General features: G+C 42.5%; 1 protein-coding gene across 2 annotated transcripts in view; it reads left to right on the top strand.

Annotated features, from left to right (window-relative positions):
• Window positions 1-710: 710 nt before the first annotated feature.
• Window positions 711-17,156, top strand: part of grin3ba (glutamate receptor, ionotropic, N-methyl-D-aspartate 3Ba) — a 30,256-nt gene continuing 13,810 nt past the window's right edge. For both annotated transcript variants that reach the window (XM_027008535.2, XM_027008534.2), the window contains exons 1-2: window positions 711-1,351; window positions 14,026-14,693. In XM_027008535.2, coding sequence (XP_026864336.2) covers window positions 899-1,351; window positions 14,026-14,693 — 1,121 coding nt within the window. In that variant the 5' untranslated portion in view covers window positions 711-898. The remainder of the gene's footprint in view (window positions 1,352-14,025; window positions 14,694-17,156) is intronic.

Raw genomic sequence — 17,156 nt, 5'->3', positions numbered from 1 at the left:
CTAATATATATATATATATATATATATATATATATATATATATATATATATATATATATATATATATATATATATATATATATATATATATATATATATATATATTAGGTCCCCTGGTAACTCTTTAACGAAACTGTATACTTACAAGAAATGCTAGAGTAATACTTAAACAAAAGACACTACTCATAAAGAGCAGCAAATGCTTTGCCCTCTCTCTCCCTCTCTGTATGTAAAGTTGCACGTCACGTCTGTAGAGATGTATCTTCTCTTTTCAAGCGGTATCAGAAATCAGAATATGGCTTATAACTGCTGTTTCCTCAGGATGTATATTCAAACAGATGGCATCATTCTAATAGGCAACGCGTCCATGTTGCCAAATCATTAAGTCCTGCGTCTTTTCACCTTGAACGAAGTAATGTCCATCTCATTTCCCGCTTTTTTTTTTTTTACATAAGACTCAGTAAGAGTAGCAATTTCTGCCCTTCCAACCTGTGGGTTATGATTAATGAGGCACTTGTGATTGATTATAATCAAACAGAAAATCACAAGGCTACACTTATTCATTTATTTTTTTTTAGAGCCGCGGAATCTCTCCTCTTGACGTGATCACAGTTATCCCAGCCCAGGGGCAAGGCTTAAACCAGTACGGCGGAACTGTCCTCCAACCGCCTCAGTCATGCTAAGGAGACGGAAAGTGGCAGCTCTTCCTATCTCTCTCCGGCACGCTGCTCTGCTCGCCACCGCCGCTGAGCGTGCACGTTATGCGTACACTTATTGCAGTTTAACCAGCTCTACATCGGCGTGAACAAATAAAAGCGCTTCAGGAGAAGAAAACTGGACAACAGGAGAGCGATGCCATCTTCTGACGAACCCTCAGTACAGTTTCGAAAGGAGCAGAATGAATTTAATGCTCTCCAGATTATTGGCATACCTTTACATCGGGCTCCAAGTCGCTCTCCATACGTTTATTTACCCCTGTCATCTTCATCCCCAACCCTGTCACATCTTGGCACGTATTGGCCATACCGTGCGCTTGGGCGCGCTTCTGCCAACTCGTCAGCCATCCAGGATACAGGCTGCCCTGAACCGCGCCCTCGTCCACCTCCGGCAAAGTGGGAACAACTTCTTGCCTTATAATTTGAGCCTGGAAGTGTTGTCGCGAGAGCCGCTGAATGGGGACCCAGAGTCCATGTTCAGGTGCGTTTGTCAGGATATCGTTGTTCGAGGAGTTTCCGCCGTGCTTGCTTTCCCTCAAACCCACGAAGAGCTCGTCCAAGTGGAGTTTATGTCATCGTTTTTGGAAATACCTTTTATCAGTATCATTGAACAAGGTGAACCACTTAGAACACAGGTGAGTACGTTCTCCTGTATCTAGATGAAGTCACATTTCATAGGCAAAGTAATAATACCAAGTTCCACTCCAGGTGCCACAAAGCTGTAACACTCTTGTGGAAGATGTGCGGTTATCGGTTCAATATAATTAAAGAATGAAATAATAATTAAAAAACATGTTGCGCTTTTCCCCACCTCGAATCTCGATTTCCCGTCTAAGTAAGATGCTGAACTCTGAGATTAGCATCCCTAGATGCTAAAAGGACGGCGGTAGTTGTAATGTTTTGCCCCGCTTCCCAAAACGTACGACGCTTGTTAATGTAACAGAAAAGAACCAGTTTTCTCCTGTGCTAAACGCACTCCAGACAGGCATCGGTTTTCTCAGATCCTGTGAATTAGAAGTGGAATGATTCAAAAATGGTTTGCTACTGCGGAGAAAAGTTAATTTACCTGTACAGAATTTATTATAAAATGGCAATAATATAGTATTATAGTATTCAATTAATTATTATAGTATTCAAATAATATAGTATTCAATTATTAGGACTATTATTATTATTACAGCACTTTTTCTTAAAAACGTTAAAAATCCATTTGGATTTATATATATTTTTTAAAATAATTTTATTATTGATCAAACTTAAAATACTTTGGCTCCTCTGAATTATTTTTTTGGATCATTTGGAGAATTCTGTGATTATGTGGAAAATTGTAGCGGAACAATCCCAATACTGTTTAAGACTGAAGGCTGAGTCAGTAGCACCCTTTAGTATTCTTAGCTGCAGGCCAAAAGCCACATAAGTTGTTTCCGTCTCCAACAGTGCAGCCAATTGCAGTGGTTTCTCCTGGCAGGATAACCTCTAGAGTTTTCAGCCCTCATATCCAGGCAGCACATGAGCGCCATAGGATCTGTGCCCTAGAAGGCTCTGAGGTTTGAATGGGGAGACCTAAACAGTTGGTGACTAGTTTTCTATGGGTGAAGCTGGCTCTCTTTCAGTGTTCAAATTTAAATATAAATAATCTAGTAGTATTAAGCCAGGGTGTCTAAAAGACTGTCACATTCATTTGAGGGGTTTCATCAATTCACCTGAGTGGTGGTGGGGAAATCCCTGAAACTTAAATTTGCACCAATGATGTCTCCTATGGAAAGCTTTGGTGTAACAGTTCAGGTAAAGGTGTTATAATGCAATTCTGAAGTCGAGATCCTCCCATTCAGGTATGGATGTTCCAGCTTGTCATAGATGGCCTCTTTTACATATTTTTTTCCCTGATGAACTGATGACATTCCCCCTCAGATGAATAAAAGACAAGATTAGACCACAGTTCCTCTTGCTTTAGCTTTGTGTGTTTCTCTGTGAATGCACATTTTTCCTTGCTTTCATCCAATTTCACACATTTGGTTTCCTCCTGTCTTTTACATCCGCCTCATGCATTCAACTAGAAGGGAAATTTGAAAAAGGCTTTGTCTGCAATCAATCAATATTATTGGCAGGTCTGTTTGTGATAGCTCCACTCTGACACAGTTCATGCAGAATGTGAGGTCACTGGAGTCTGCCTTTTCTCTCACACAGCACTGCCTGGCATGTTTCACCACCTCGAAGCCATTGACTCTCCAAGCCTACTTTAGCAAATTAAAAGGAAAGACAGTTCTAAAGCTGTCAAATCTGCTGGAAGTACAAGCAAGAGCACAAATATATATTTTAAGCCATTTTGCCCATATGTTGTAGCTCTTTATTCTAGTGATTCTTTCTCTACAACATCCCTGAGCAGCCTCCCTCACTTAACTTTTAGTAATATCTTAAAATTTCCATCCATTGGCCTCTTTGGGAAAGGCAGCCTGCAATGTCCATTTAATTCCTGCATGATTCAAATGAAATTTCCGTTCCTTTCGTTTTCAGTGACTATATTTCTCAGCAGCTCAGGCAGAGAGAAGAGATGATCGCTTTCCTCCCCAGGATTGATACTGACTGATAAAATGTCTTAAGCTTATTTACCACAGCAAAATCCTCCTGCTTTTTCTGTGCTAAACTCCAGCACTCATTAACTTGTCCTTTCTCTGTCCCTGTTACTTCAGTACCAAAAAAATGAAGATTAATACATTAAAAAACTCAATTTGCTGCTTTGAATGAAATTACATTGTAATCGTGGGACCTCGATGAATTATGTTTCATTGTGGCTTGACACTGGACATGGTTGGAGGAGGCTATTAAACTTAATGAACCCTTAGCTCATGAGGGCTCTCTAGGTTCTGTCTAAAGCTGATTTTCTGTTGACTCATGGGTCCTAGTATCCAGCGGGCAACCATTCAGACATGACCACATGCACACGCAGGTTGAAGACATGCATTTACAATATTCAAAGCTGATTCTGGGATTGTCACACGGCTGTTTTTACAATTTCTCCAGTGGACTGCGATGCAGCAAAGCTTCATGCTGACCCCCGTGTCACTGTCAAATAAAAAACATAACTGAAAAATCACATTAGAAACTATAGGGGAACACTGTGGGTGAAGTGCAGGCCACTGCTGTTCAGAGAATGGCAGGCGTTTATAATAAGATTATATCCTGACCTTGTTTCCCAGAATCATCATAGCACAATATAGAAACTCCTCTCATACCTCCGTTTGGTCCTATAGCCTGCCCCAAAACTTATGCCAAGAGTGCAGAGGTGCACAACAAAAATGATGAGAAAATGGTAGTGTGAGTATGATGATGAACACTCTTATACCTCAATATATACCTCAAGCATACAGATTTCACCTGCTTGGAGAACAGTGTAGTGTCATACAGAGCTTCAGAGATGTAAAAATAAATGTGTATTTGATCTTCTGCACTTAAATAAATTTCCATTATAAATACAGACAGGATAAGATGTCAAATATGCTGTTTCACATAGGACCCAGCACGCTCACTTCATACTTGAAAGCACAATGCCACAAGTTCCTCACAGGGGTCATCAGGTAGGCACCTTTCATCAGTATTTTACTGAATTAAGACTATGACACCTCCAGAAGGCTCAGCAGTGAGGTCTGATGTCCCAGACCCACCCTCTTCCAAGCTCACTTTTAAACTGACCATAAAACCTATTTAAATGTAAACCCACATTGGCCTCAATGGTGACGAAGGCCATACCCAGCCCCATTGACACTGTTAATGTGTGCTCAGTGCTGACACTTTCATATGGCCTTTACACACTACACCAACAGCAGACAGTGAGTTAATTTTTCTGTGTTTATCCACTGCACTCCCCACGCAGCCAGTCACTTCCTAAGCCCTCAATATTTCTGAACTTCCATTTCCATAAACAGATCAAGCAATTATATGGAAAGCACTTTTTATGAAGAAAGCTCATGAATCTTTGCCTTTTATAGCTGGATGCTGTGGTCTTGTGTTCTGAGTCTACCAACCCAGAGATTCTTTCCACTGCTACTGTCATTCATTTATATTAACATAACATACTGTATCTTTGGGTAAGTCTTATGTTCTGTCAGTAAGTTTCACTGGAAGAACAAAAGGTTTGAAACCTCTTTGTTACCCACACAAATCTTAGGATTGGTATGGCTGATTATATCACAGAAGGTGATCAGAGCTTCTGTTTATTTTCACAAATTAGTCTTCTTAGCACATCTGGAGTAAAACTGAGACTGTAATTGCATTGATTACACTCAGCAATAACCGCCCACCCAATGTGCCCTTAAGAGTCATTTCATATGGAGGAATCTGATTGGTCCTCTGCCACTCCCAGGGGAATAGAATATTTGAGTGACAGTCTCTGTTCAGTGGATTAAGCTGTACTGTCAGAATAGCACTTGATGAACAAGCAGTCTTAAATATGTACTTCTCCAAAGTTTATCCCCGTTAGCAGCAGGAGTGGCAGAGGTAGGGCAGGCGCTATCTTCCTCAGTCACACACAAACACGCACACCCAAGCATCCACCTTGTGCAGACCCTTACAATGCAGATCATCAGTGTGCTTCAGCCCTGATTGTCTGTTGCCTCCATCACTCCATTATGGAGTCTGAGGGCTGCAAAGAAGGTGTGAAATACCTGGAGGAGATGCTCCATAATCTCTCACACGTGTGGGCCTGAGATAAGGCCAACCAGACGGTTGACACGGCCGCCGGCAAGGCAGAGAACGTGGGGGAGTGGCTCACACCAGATGATGACCTCTCCCAGGGTCAGGGGCCCCAGCAGGGCCCCACAGCATTCAAGCACTGGAATACGCTGTTCTGTTGCTTATTTAATGCCACCTGGATTTGGTTTAATGCCCGTCTGAATAGTATGAACCCAGAATGTTCTTACCCATCACAACAGAAGTGACCGAGTTACCTGGAACAGGCTTGCTGGGGACAGTAGAAGCACATCCTGAAACAAGACTGCCTGCGCAGTTTTGTCAGAGCTGCAGAAAATGCATAAGGGTTTTTGTGCATCATAATATGTGTCAACTTAAAATGTGCCCTCAATTTTTCATTGGAAACCATGCTGGATGAAGTCAAGGAAGAAGTACAGCTGAAGTGATTATCTCCACTGAGGTAATTTAAAGGTTTTAGACATGATAAATTGGGGAAGCCTTTTCCTGACCCAATTTTCCTATTATTTACTGGCGTATCTTAAAAACCATCCCCACAGTCCTTCTAAGTCTATATTCTGTATTGTCCTGCATCAGTCTGGAAATAGTTTTGTTCACTTTGCCTTTGCCTTTCACGTTTACCTTTGACCATGAGCCTTCTTTCAGCCGTATCTGTGGTTTTTAGAGGATTTAAACCCTTTCCCTTTCTAAAACACAAGAATTAAAGCTTGGCTTTATGTTCACAGGTCGCCCTAAATGACTTTTAATTTTTGCACAGCTCTTTGTCACCAAATGCCATGGTGAGCCTGGCTGAACCAATCAAAGAACTATTTAGATCTCTCCGTCATGACAATTCATTGTCTCTGCTCTGGCAGACAGACCTGTTCAGGGCCCAGTGCTTTCAGGATTTCAGAGTTGGCTTTTTTTTTAATTGTCTATCAGATGTTACACGACCTTGAAAGAAATGTTGCCTCTCAAGCAAAGAGATTTAAAAGGTTTAAAAAGATTATTTTAAAATGTTGTGAGTGATTCTAAATCCAATATCGGATAGAAGAGACCTTTTGAACATTTTGACAAGTGGTCTCCTTGGGGAGAGAGAGTGATACCAGTTCTTTTTTCACAGTTTCTAGTTATGGGGGCAAGGATTTACATAAGCGGCTATGACAGTTTAGCACCATGTTCTTTTCTGATGCAAAGTCAGATTGGTTTCTCTATGAGTCATTATTTTTTCACACATGTATCTCATTTCTTTTGCTTCCTTCTTTGCAATAATTTGGATTTTGTTTTCATTGTTTTTGCCAGTTCTTTGTGCAAAAATGTTTCAGGTGTCTGTTCTCTTCTGAGGAGAGTGGAGAGAAAGTGTTCTTCTGGTTGAACACACATTAGATTTGACAATGGTTCCCATCATAGTTGAAGCACACAAATACAGCTCCTATATCTTTGTAGTTCTCATTTACATGACTACAGTTCCTATAGAATGCAGATTTCTCATTTACAGCATGCTGCAACTGATCCATATAGAGCACATACCTCATGTGAATGTAAATGTAATCTTCAGCCTCTTTAAGAGTATAAGGATCTGATGTCTCCTGCTGGGGATATATTCTGCAGCACTTATGTAGCTGTCACAGTGATCTATAGGACAGGAATCCACTGGCTGGCTTTAGTTCAACAGCAGGATTTCTCAGTTCATGTTCTTGATCGAGAGAGATTGGCTGACATTGTAGTTCAGAGCACAAGAATGGCATTTCAAGATTTATGACACATGCCAAACAGTTTTATTCGCTTTTAATGCCAGTCCCGACATAGTAAAAAGGCGGGATTGCGATTTACTAGCATTATTTTGTTCAGTAAAACAAAAGCTGCAGGGAGCAGCTGTAAAATTCAGAGGCTCAGTTTTTACAAATGAATGTCTATAACGCTGAGCTCTGTTGAGTGGAACTTCCTCTTCCACCTCTGCATTCTCTCTCAAGGTTGTCAGGTTCCAGCCTGTGATTGCTCCTGTGCCAGCAGTAGTGCTGAATGGAGCTCATCTGTGCCGATAGACTCAGCTGTAGCGGGACACATACACACACACAGAGACAGCGTTGTGGAAGTGTTTATTCGGCTCTGTCAGGCTTGCTTTCCGGTCCGGGCCGTAGCTGATGACTGGAGACACAACGGCGGATTGCCTACTGCGTCTTCCTACGCTTTCTGGTGAGGTTGTCCAATCCTCCGAACGCACACTGGTGCGCCTTCCAAATTCTCATTAGCTTTCATTCTTTCTCTGTTTCACACCAGCTGTGTCACAGGGATGTGCAGGGAAGATAATGACCTGCATGGCCTTGACATCCCCAGCGCAACTGCTTAATCACAGAAATGGGAACTGAACTCAGCTGCTTTTGTCATTTCGATGCCTCGTGTACATTGATGCATTGTGACGCTGGAAGAAGCACCATTAAGAATACAACCTGGAGATTTGGGTGCATGTCTCAGTTGTTGTCTACATTCTGCATACCACGTGCACCAAGAAGCGGACTAAACTGTGCTTCATTTATTACTTTCAGTCTTGGAAAAGTGTAGGCAATGCATGAGTACTGGATGGTTACATCCATCTACATGCTCTGGTGTTAAGCTAAGTGTTGCTAAGTGTTGCTTATGCATGCAACAAGTGTCTGGGTGCTCAGTCACTGCAAGTTGGTAAATTCTTAAGCTGTTAAGTGTTACTGTTACTCCATGATAACAATAGAGTCATACACAGAAGGTATAAATTTACCCGATGGATCAAATGTTCTTCTGGGGGCAAATTTAACTAAACCAAAGCACAAAAAAATATTCTTACACTGACTACCTGCTGTTCTTCTCAGATTTAACTCACTCCCAGAACTTGCCTTAAGGCTTATGCTTCAAAACACTTGATGTCCCTTAAAGTCAACATTTCATGGCTGATATTTCCATACCACCCTGACACTATTCCACTGTACATGGCATGTTCCTGGATTCCACTGTGTCTGTACCTCTGCCGAAAACACAAGCTTTCAAGTCTTCTCAACCAGCAAAAAACTTCCTTCCACCAATGCTCTCCTTTTCTCCAACATCCTGGCCTCTCTAGAGGATGCACGGCTACCGAGTGCAGGCATAGATTCAGGAGTGTTATTCTTTATGAGCAGGAAGCATGCAAATGTCATTCAAAAAAGTGACATTGGTCCATGCATGAAATCATATTATCTGCAAAGTCCAGACCAATAGTGTTTGGATTAGGGAAATTTCAGTGATGAGAGCTCAGCGGTGTTTCTTCTGTGTCCAAAATGAATGAAAGTAACAAAGCTGCTTAGAAAAACAGTCACAAAAGAGACAAGTTTCACGGTCATGATGGTAAGGGTGATCCATTAAAAGACCTGTAAAATATTCATAATTATTGGCTGTTGATCAGATAACACTCCATTATTGTTTACTTGTCTTGCACTTCTAAAAAACTATATCCACTGATTCCATAGATGCAAAGGAACTGTGAATGATGAATTCATCCCTAGATGATTAAACATTTTGTTCATTATTAACAGGTAACTATTCACAGCTCTATCAAGAATTGATAAATTATGTGCCATGCATTGTGGATTAAGACTATCCTTCGACTTCCCAGTTCAAAACCTGCCTGACGACACTTTCCTCTCTGATTGTAAATCAAATTGAAGGTTTCAGTAGAGACTCTCTCACACTGAGCTCTTAGAGTATGTCCTTTAACACATTTCAAGTTCTATCAATCAACATATGGAGTCTGGCTTTGCATAGCAAGCAGCTCGCAGAGTCTGAGCAGAACAGGCAGCGCATGCAGAGTCTTAATGACGGAGAATTCCAGTGCGTTCCAACTGTTTTGGCCCATTTGAAAGCAGATCTGTCTGATTTCACTGCTCATCTCCATCTGTGCAGAGTGCATGTTGGAGCAAGCACAGCACTTTAGGCCTGACTAAAAAGGCTAATTAGCTCCTTAGTGTGTGATCAGACTCTAAAGCTTCTATTTGTATATTCATTTGAATCAATATCAGCTACTGATCAGTTGCAGCAGGCTCCTTTTGTAGGCACAGGGCTGTTTTGGGTAGGCTGCCTGACTCTGAAAGTGCTCTTGCTAGAGGTTACACTTTGGGAACTCTGTTGTTATTGCTATTCTTTAGCTGATTTTGTTGCTACTGGAATTCCGATTAATCTTGCCGCACCCCACCCACCCCCACTGTCTGGGGCTTATGCTGGCCACTGGCAGATTGATAGCATGCAGACACTTCTAAATGTTTAACAGAAAATGCTGTCAACCACTTCTTATCACTGTCATGGCAAGGCAATTATGGGGGGTTGTGTAATGTTAGGACTATATTGACGTACAAGAAGTATAATTATCTCAGTTAGTTTGAATGTCTTGTAACACTTTGCCAAAGAAGTCATGCAGTGGCAAAGCCATTAACCTTTTTTTTTTACAAAAAATGTGTTTCAAATGGCCTTATTACAATTGTTGATAATACTGTTATCAATTAGTAATCTCTGTTATTCACTCACATATTGCAGATTTGATCTTCGCAGTGTGCCCACTATATGTTGCTTCAAATTAATTCAAAAATAATGACTGGTTATTTCTAATAGGCCTCTATTGCTAATGCTCTACCACTATGAGCACAGGTCACTTATGCAATTCAAAATCTTTTATCTGAAATTGTTTCTAATTGGCAGATATGAAATCGGATATCCTTATTACAAATTTAGATCCAAAGTTTCTGAGCTTTTAAAATGCCTTATTCATTTTGCAGCTATGTACTATGCCAAACTTGTGTTTTGGTTTCCCTGGCTTCCTCATTCTCTGCTTCTGTCACACTTCTGCACTTCCTACCTTTGCCTGAGCCCATGAATGTTTAAGACCGAGGCATTTGGGGCGATGGCGTTTGCTAAATCACCCCATCCATAAACTCTAGTGTCTCTGAATGGTGCCCATTTCCCTGTATTACCCCACTGTGCAGTGCGCGTGCCTGTACAGGGTTCACTACATGGCCTTAATGCTAGCAATCACTCCCATTATGAAGTGTAAAAGAAATATTTGGTCCCAAAAGCCCTCAGACATCTCATTACTGCGGAGCGGTGCAGACCCATGGTGATGAATCTGCGTGACGTCCGTCCATTCCCCTAATGTGACATTCTGCAGCAGGGCGATTTTTGAGTTTCTGTAGGATAAATAGTATATTTAGAAGTGTTATCAAGACTAATAGCAGGTCAGAGTGTCACCGCTGAATATCTAATAACCTATTCATGTCTTTAAGCTTGGAGAGCACTGGCCTCCAGTGCACTCACTTCCTGCTGAAGAGACAAAACTGATTTCAATGAAGCAAAACAAGACACACATTCACTTATGAGGATGAAAAAAAAAAATACACATACGCATAGACACATTTAAATAATTGAAGTAAGCATAATATAGGACCTCCAAATAAAAAAAAGATTAGTCCAGAGTTTCTTTGTCTTTTTTCTGGTCCTTTTCACAAGGTTCTTGATGTATGCAATTTATGGTGAGTTAAAGTAATGCTTCTGGCACAGATTCAACTATGGCTTAAGATGGATGATAAAAGTTAACAGAGGTGAGGTTACCTGATTTCATTAGCATAATGCTTTCACACAGAAAATGTCAAAATATTTATTACAGTAGTGTTTCTCAACCCAGACCTAAGTACTGACTCTATGAGAGGCTTTTGCTCTGTCCCACCTCCCACCACACTTGTACCAGGCACCCAGTATCCTTCATGGATTGATTCAGGTGTTTCAGGAGATGGTGACAGTAAAAATGTGGACTGTCTGGCGCGTCCTAAGAATGCGGATGAGAAACATTGTGTTTCAGAGCTATTAAAGCTATTGTCCTTGGCAGTAAGGAGAATAGAGATGCAGCACAATGAGGCTCTCCTAGCTGCTCACACACAAGAGGTCTAGAGCAAACCACTTACACAAATCTCTTATTGACAGTATCAACACACATTTAGTTCTTTTCATGGTTATGTAAGCAAAATATCTCAGCATCATTCAAATATTTTGAAAGAAGTATTTAAAGGAAAATGTTGCCAAACCTTCTATCTTGCCTTTGTACTGTCTTTGTTTTGGAAAACACATCCCCCCCCCAGTTTCTTGTAGTTTGTTTGAAATCAATTCTGACTATTGTTCGTCTCTTTCAAATTCATGACAACATTCTCGGAATGTGGAGGAGCGATTGGCCTCCTTGATTGCTCGTGAAGCCTTCTTCTCAGGTGATGATTTTTTTCAACATGCTTAATGGAGAATGTTAAGTACCACTCTTCATACAGAAAGAGAAATGGACTCTATCAAAGCCGCGTTGCTCACCTGAAATTCAAGCCTTAGTTGTAAGTGTAGGGCACACCTCTCAATGTGCCTCCAAGCACTCTTCAGGACCTTAGTTTATTTCCCTTGCTGTCATGGCAGATTTTTTTTTTGGGGGGGGGGGGGGGGGGGGGGGTTTGAGTTTTTTGAAAGTCTTCTCAAAGAAAGGAAAAAAAAATCTGGCAGTCATACATAAATCACCATCTGTGGAGATTTTTACTATCTTGGTTCTGTGTGTGAGAAATGGCGACATACTCTGTTTGGGTACTATAACAAAATAAAGAAATCTTCAAACACATGAATATAATCTCCTGGATAAGAAAATAAAATCAAAAAACTTTTAAACTTTCAAAACTTTGTCTGTAAATCTGATGTCAATTGTTTATTTATACCCATTGTTATCCCAGTTCATCTGTTGTAATCAACATCATCAAAATGTCTCATCGGAGAGCTAAAACACAATACGCTGTATGAAATCAGCAGCCCTTAAATCCCTTTGCACATAAAATAATTTCACAAGGGATTGTCTATCTTGGGGGAAATCGGGAGGGGGTGCGTAATAATGTAGCTGGCTGTTATATGTAGATAAACACAGTCATTTACAGGGGTTTTTGCCTGAACTGCTCTGTTGCAGTCTTTAAGGGTTCAGACATGGTTCAGCATCCCACTGCTTTGTGAGGTTGCCAGATAAATGGCATACATTTCATTGCTATGCACCAACAATTTATTTGGTGGCAAACATGCAACAATCCAATTACATATAATCATGCAAAACCATGCATGTGGTCAACTGGATATTAGATGTTAATAAAGCCAGGAGTATTTGTTGCTTGCAATCTGATTCGGCTAGAAAAGAAATGCACATTTATTTTTGGCTCTGACAGAATGGGCCAATCCCCGATCAACCTTTGCTGCACGGCTCAGTGGAGATGTCTGTGTTTTAACTGGACAAGCACATCCAACTGTAAATCAGACCGTATTTACAGAGCCCTTTCTCTGTCTAGAAGTGATTCAGTTCTTTCTGTTCTGCTTCTCTGGGGTTTGTTAGAGATTGTCACATTTAGAAATCAACCAAAGGTGCATTCTCAGCGACAAAAAAAAACCCCACTTGACCACAGGGCGCAATGCAGTTTGTCCAGAAGTTTGTTTCCAGCTAGCACTGTTTGGATGTTGTATTAAATAAATGATAAGCTCACAGTAGCTCTACTACTCTGACCTTGAGTTAACCCACAAATGAGTACCGCATCAGCCCTACACGCCCTTGTACCATTCTTCTGTGTTTCTTCTCTTCCCCTTCTCACCTTTTTCCCCTGCCTTGCTTCAGAAGAGAAGCTAGAAGCTAGAAATCACCTTGGGAACTGTGAGGAGCAGACGATTCTTTCTCTGCTGCCCAGATCTGTCTCCATGTGCAGTGTGGCAGCAGCTCAGGGGGGGCTCGCACTGTGTGTACATATGCAGATAGATATGGAATCTTGTATCGGAGGCACTCGCTGGGCAGTAATGCTATTCCAGTCACACGGCACCTCCTCCACATTACTGTTCCAGCTTCACGCTGTTTGTTTGTGCCTGCCCAACAGGTTCAAATGTTCCCTTCTTCCAACCCCTTCAACTGCAACCACACAGAGAGCACAGGGAGCCTCCACCCCCAAGAAAAGAACACTCGTTCTTTTCCTCCTGTCAACTCCCATCCAAACATCCAAAACAGCCGTTAAAGAGAAGCCTGGACGTGATGGGAAGGCCGTCTAGCCCATCTCTTTCAACTCGCTCTTGTACGGGAGAAATCGACTGTGTGCCGGCTCATTTCAGTGAGGAAAGAGCCTGATAGATTTTTCTCTCAGGCTGGTACCTTTCATTCCGATGTATGCTAGCCTTCCTCTCTGGGTCTCCTTTTTTTCCTGAGTATGCATAATAACAGCGACCATTCAGCTTTCCCTTGAGAACAAGGTCAGATTGAGTTTAGAATTAACCAAATAAACTAGCTCTTCATTTTGCCTGTGCCAACTTTCATGAGGAATGTATTTCCCCCAGATTTATCCACCTTTTCTTATTTAAGCTTGTAGGCCATGAGGGAATAGGAGATGAATCCTTAGCCCAAAGATATTATTATTTGAATTTTGTTGATGTAAATCTGAGAATCTGAGTAGTGTGTGTGTGTGTGTGTGTGTGTGTGTGTGTGTGTGTGTGTGTGTGTGTGTGTGTGTGCGCGCGTGTGCGCGTGCGTGTAATACTGCCTCTGTATCTGTGTGTGTGTGTGTGTGTGTGTGTGTGTCCTCTCTGTGTTCAGAACCGCTTCCACCTGCAGATGACAACCCATGTTCCACCATCAGGCCTGGCACAGCTGCTGTTAGCTGTGCTGGTGAAGGGAGGATGGCAGGGGGGCACCGCGGTCTTCTGCCCCAGCAGGGGGGAAACCGCAATCCTAGAACAGCTGCAGCATCAGGGCCGGCTGGGTGTGGACGGAGCACACTGGCACCTCTGGGAAACCCTCAACCTCTTCCACCAGAACAGGGCAGTAGCAAGCCCAGAGGAAGAGGAGCAGGAGGGTGGGTTAGAAGAGGTGACAGAGCTCCTCTCTCAGCTCCTGAGCCGTAGCCCCTCATCCCTAGCCTCAAACGTGCTCCTGTTCGGGTCGGACCCGGAGTGTGTGGCCAAAGTGCTGCAGGGGGCCGTCCGGCTGGGCCTCACCTTGCCCCTTGCCCGCTGGACGATGGGCTTTCCCCTGAGCCTGGATGCCCTGCATTCCATCGGCTCCCCGCTGGGGCTGCTTGCCTACGGCGAGGTCAACCGTAAGCCTCTCAACTTCTACATCCGCGACTCCCTGCAGCTCATCGGCAGAGCCGTGTTCGCCGCCACCATGGTGAGGCCAGACCTGGCACTCATCCAGAACATGGTCAACTGCTTCGACAAGCCCAACAAACATGAGGTGCCCTCCTCTGGACAGTACCTGGCCAGGTAAGCACTCTGGTTCAAACCATATGTTGTGTTAGGATATGTATTAATGTGTAATCGTTCTGATCATTCTGAGTTAGTGGTTGGGATATATTTAAGCTTCTAAAGAATATATTACATTAAACTATAAAGCATGTAATTTTTGGTTGACTTCTTATTGATGTTGCTATATAGAAGTAACCATCATTCAGGATAACAACATTCTAGGATTTGTAGTCATTTTTCACTCAGAGTTATTGCACTCTTTCAGCTTATCATGGCAGTGGAAGTGATGGAGAACCTGAAATACACCTTCATGACTCAAGAGCCTCTTAGATGTTAACCTTTACTTCTCCTGCTCATCAAACACAGTGCCAAATTACCACCTGTAGTGTTAAGTCCAGCTGAGCAAAAATGTAGGAATTTAATCCTACACTGTAGTTGTTAATGCTTTTTGCTGGGTGCAAATGTATACGCGTGTAATTACTTTAAGCCTTTATGTCAACGATCAAGGTGGCACTTGCACCTGCGCCGTGTCAGTTATCTTGACCCGCGTTTGACCGTGCCTCCAGTGGCTTACAGAATAGCCCAGGTGTGAGAGACCGCACGCTGACCTCTGTTCTTCTGGACCAGCCTCTCAGGCTGTCATATTCCTGCCAAGCTAATGCCTCTGGTCATTTAACACCAGTGTCCATGCCAGAGCGGAGCTGTCTTCTGCTTTCTTGCCCTCTTCCTCTCCCTCTCACACACCGTCTGTGGCAGGGCAGGTTGGCTCTGTGGAGAGACATTGTATCTATTAGTAACACAAAAGCTCTGAGATACGCTGGCAGTTTGTGAAAGAAAAAGCAATTAATGCGGTGGTGCCTCGGGGAAGAAGACATTTAACATTTATTATTCAGAGCAATAATCCCACTGGAATTAACAGATGCATAGCTGGAATACTTATTTCAGTTACTGCTCTCAGCTGCGCTGACTGCCTCCATACTGCAGTGTCTCTGTACTGAGCAGGAGAGCTGTTATCATGGTAGACCTGGGTGAGAGTTAGCTATCAGCTCTCTCCAACAAATTAGATTTTACCAGGGAGGGAGGGTAAAAAAAACAGCCAAATTATCTTCAGATGTTAGATTAAAGCTCGGCTGGTAAGAGTTGTCTTTGGCTGGGTGAGTAAACTCTCCCAGAAATTATTTTAAAAAGGAAGTGAAGCAAAGGACACTGGAGATTGCGCACCAGATGGGCTTTTAGTATTCAGTGCACGGGTTGCAGTCCTCTGGATGGCTACCTTATAGGCCACTGTGGTTAGGAATTTAAAGGCAAAGGTTTCACATATTACAAAAAATAATAGCCCAGAGCAATGATAACATTTGACAGACAGTTAGATCCAAACATATGTTAATCTTACATCAATTACAGAAACACAGGACCCAGGTTATGAGGTTATTCCAGAACATAAGCATCAAGATGGCATAGGACATGTGCCGAATTTCCGTTTATTGGGTGCATGAGACGAAGAGGCTCAGCTTGCCATGCATGTCATGCATATTTCTCTCTCCTTTAGTACACATCATGTTAGCTCTCACTGCGACTAAAACACTGGGTCAAGAGGTGAAATTAATGCTCTGGACAATCAATTTGACCCATTCATTTACTTCACTTTTGTAATTATTTTAATGGCAGAGTGTGGAAGTGGCTTGTGTTGCCCATGTGTGACATTATGACCTCACTTGGCTCTCACTCTCAGTTATGGAGGAATGGGGAGTGTTCATTTCACCATGCTGACCCAGACATCACCAACACAGTCCGTAGCTTACCTAACATCGTCTGATGATTTATGGATGCGAACCAATCAGCAGCTAAAAGCAACAGCCGGTCTGGCTGTGTGTGTGTGTGCGCGCGCGTGTGTGCGCGCGTGTGTGCGCGCACGTGCATGCGCGCGCGTGTGTGTGCGTGCGTGCGTGCGCGTGTGTGTGTGCGTGCGTGCGTGCGCGCGTGTGTGTATGCATGTGTGCACACACGCATGTAAGTAATGGTAATGTCATATATGTGGAACAGATTTTCTCTGTCTGAGCATGAGGATGGGCCTTGAGAAAGTCACCTTGTTAAAGTGCTTTTATATCATACAGGATTCTTTACTATGTACTGTGCACTCTGGCTCATTTAGTGTCAGTTAGACAAGAGAGGAGCAGTTAACAGATAAACAAACTACTGCTCTCTCTCACTCACTTAATCTGTAGTACAGCAATAAACAAACTTTGGTACTTGAGTGCTACAGTGCTCTGTCATCTTGCCACTGCTTTGTACAAGAGTGACTGCTGAAGAAATTGGACCAAATAATAATGCTAAAGACATTATCTGCAAGAAATCACTGTCTTATGCCCTCATTGTGTGTACTTTCTGCAGTGGAGTTGGCTAGGGAAGACATTTTTTTCTGACAGAGACTGGTTTCAAGGTCTTATCGTGTATTCCTGAAAGCAAGAATCGCCTACTGAG

Source organism: Electrophorus electricus, chromosome 15, assembly GCF_013358815.1.
Source record: "Electrophorus electricus isolate fEleEle1 chromosome 15, fEleEle1.pri, whole genome shotgun sequence".
NCBI classification, from domain to species: Eukaryota; Metazoa; Chordata; class Actinopteri; order Gymnotiformes; family Gymnotidae; genus Electrophorus; species Electrophorus electricus.
This window is presented reverse-complemented; position numbering and strand designations above follow the sequence as displayed.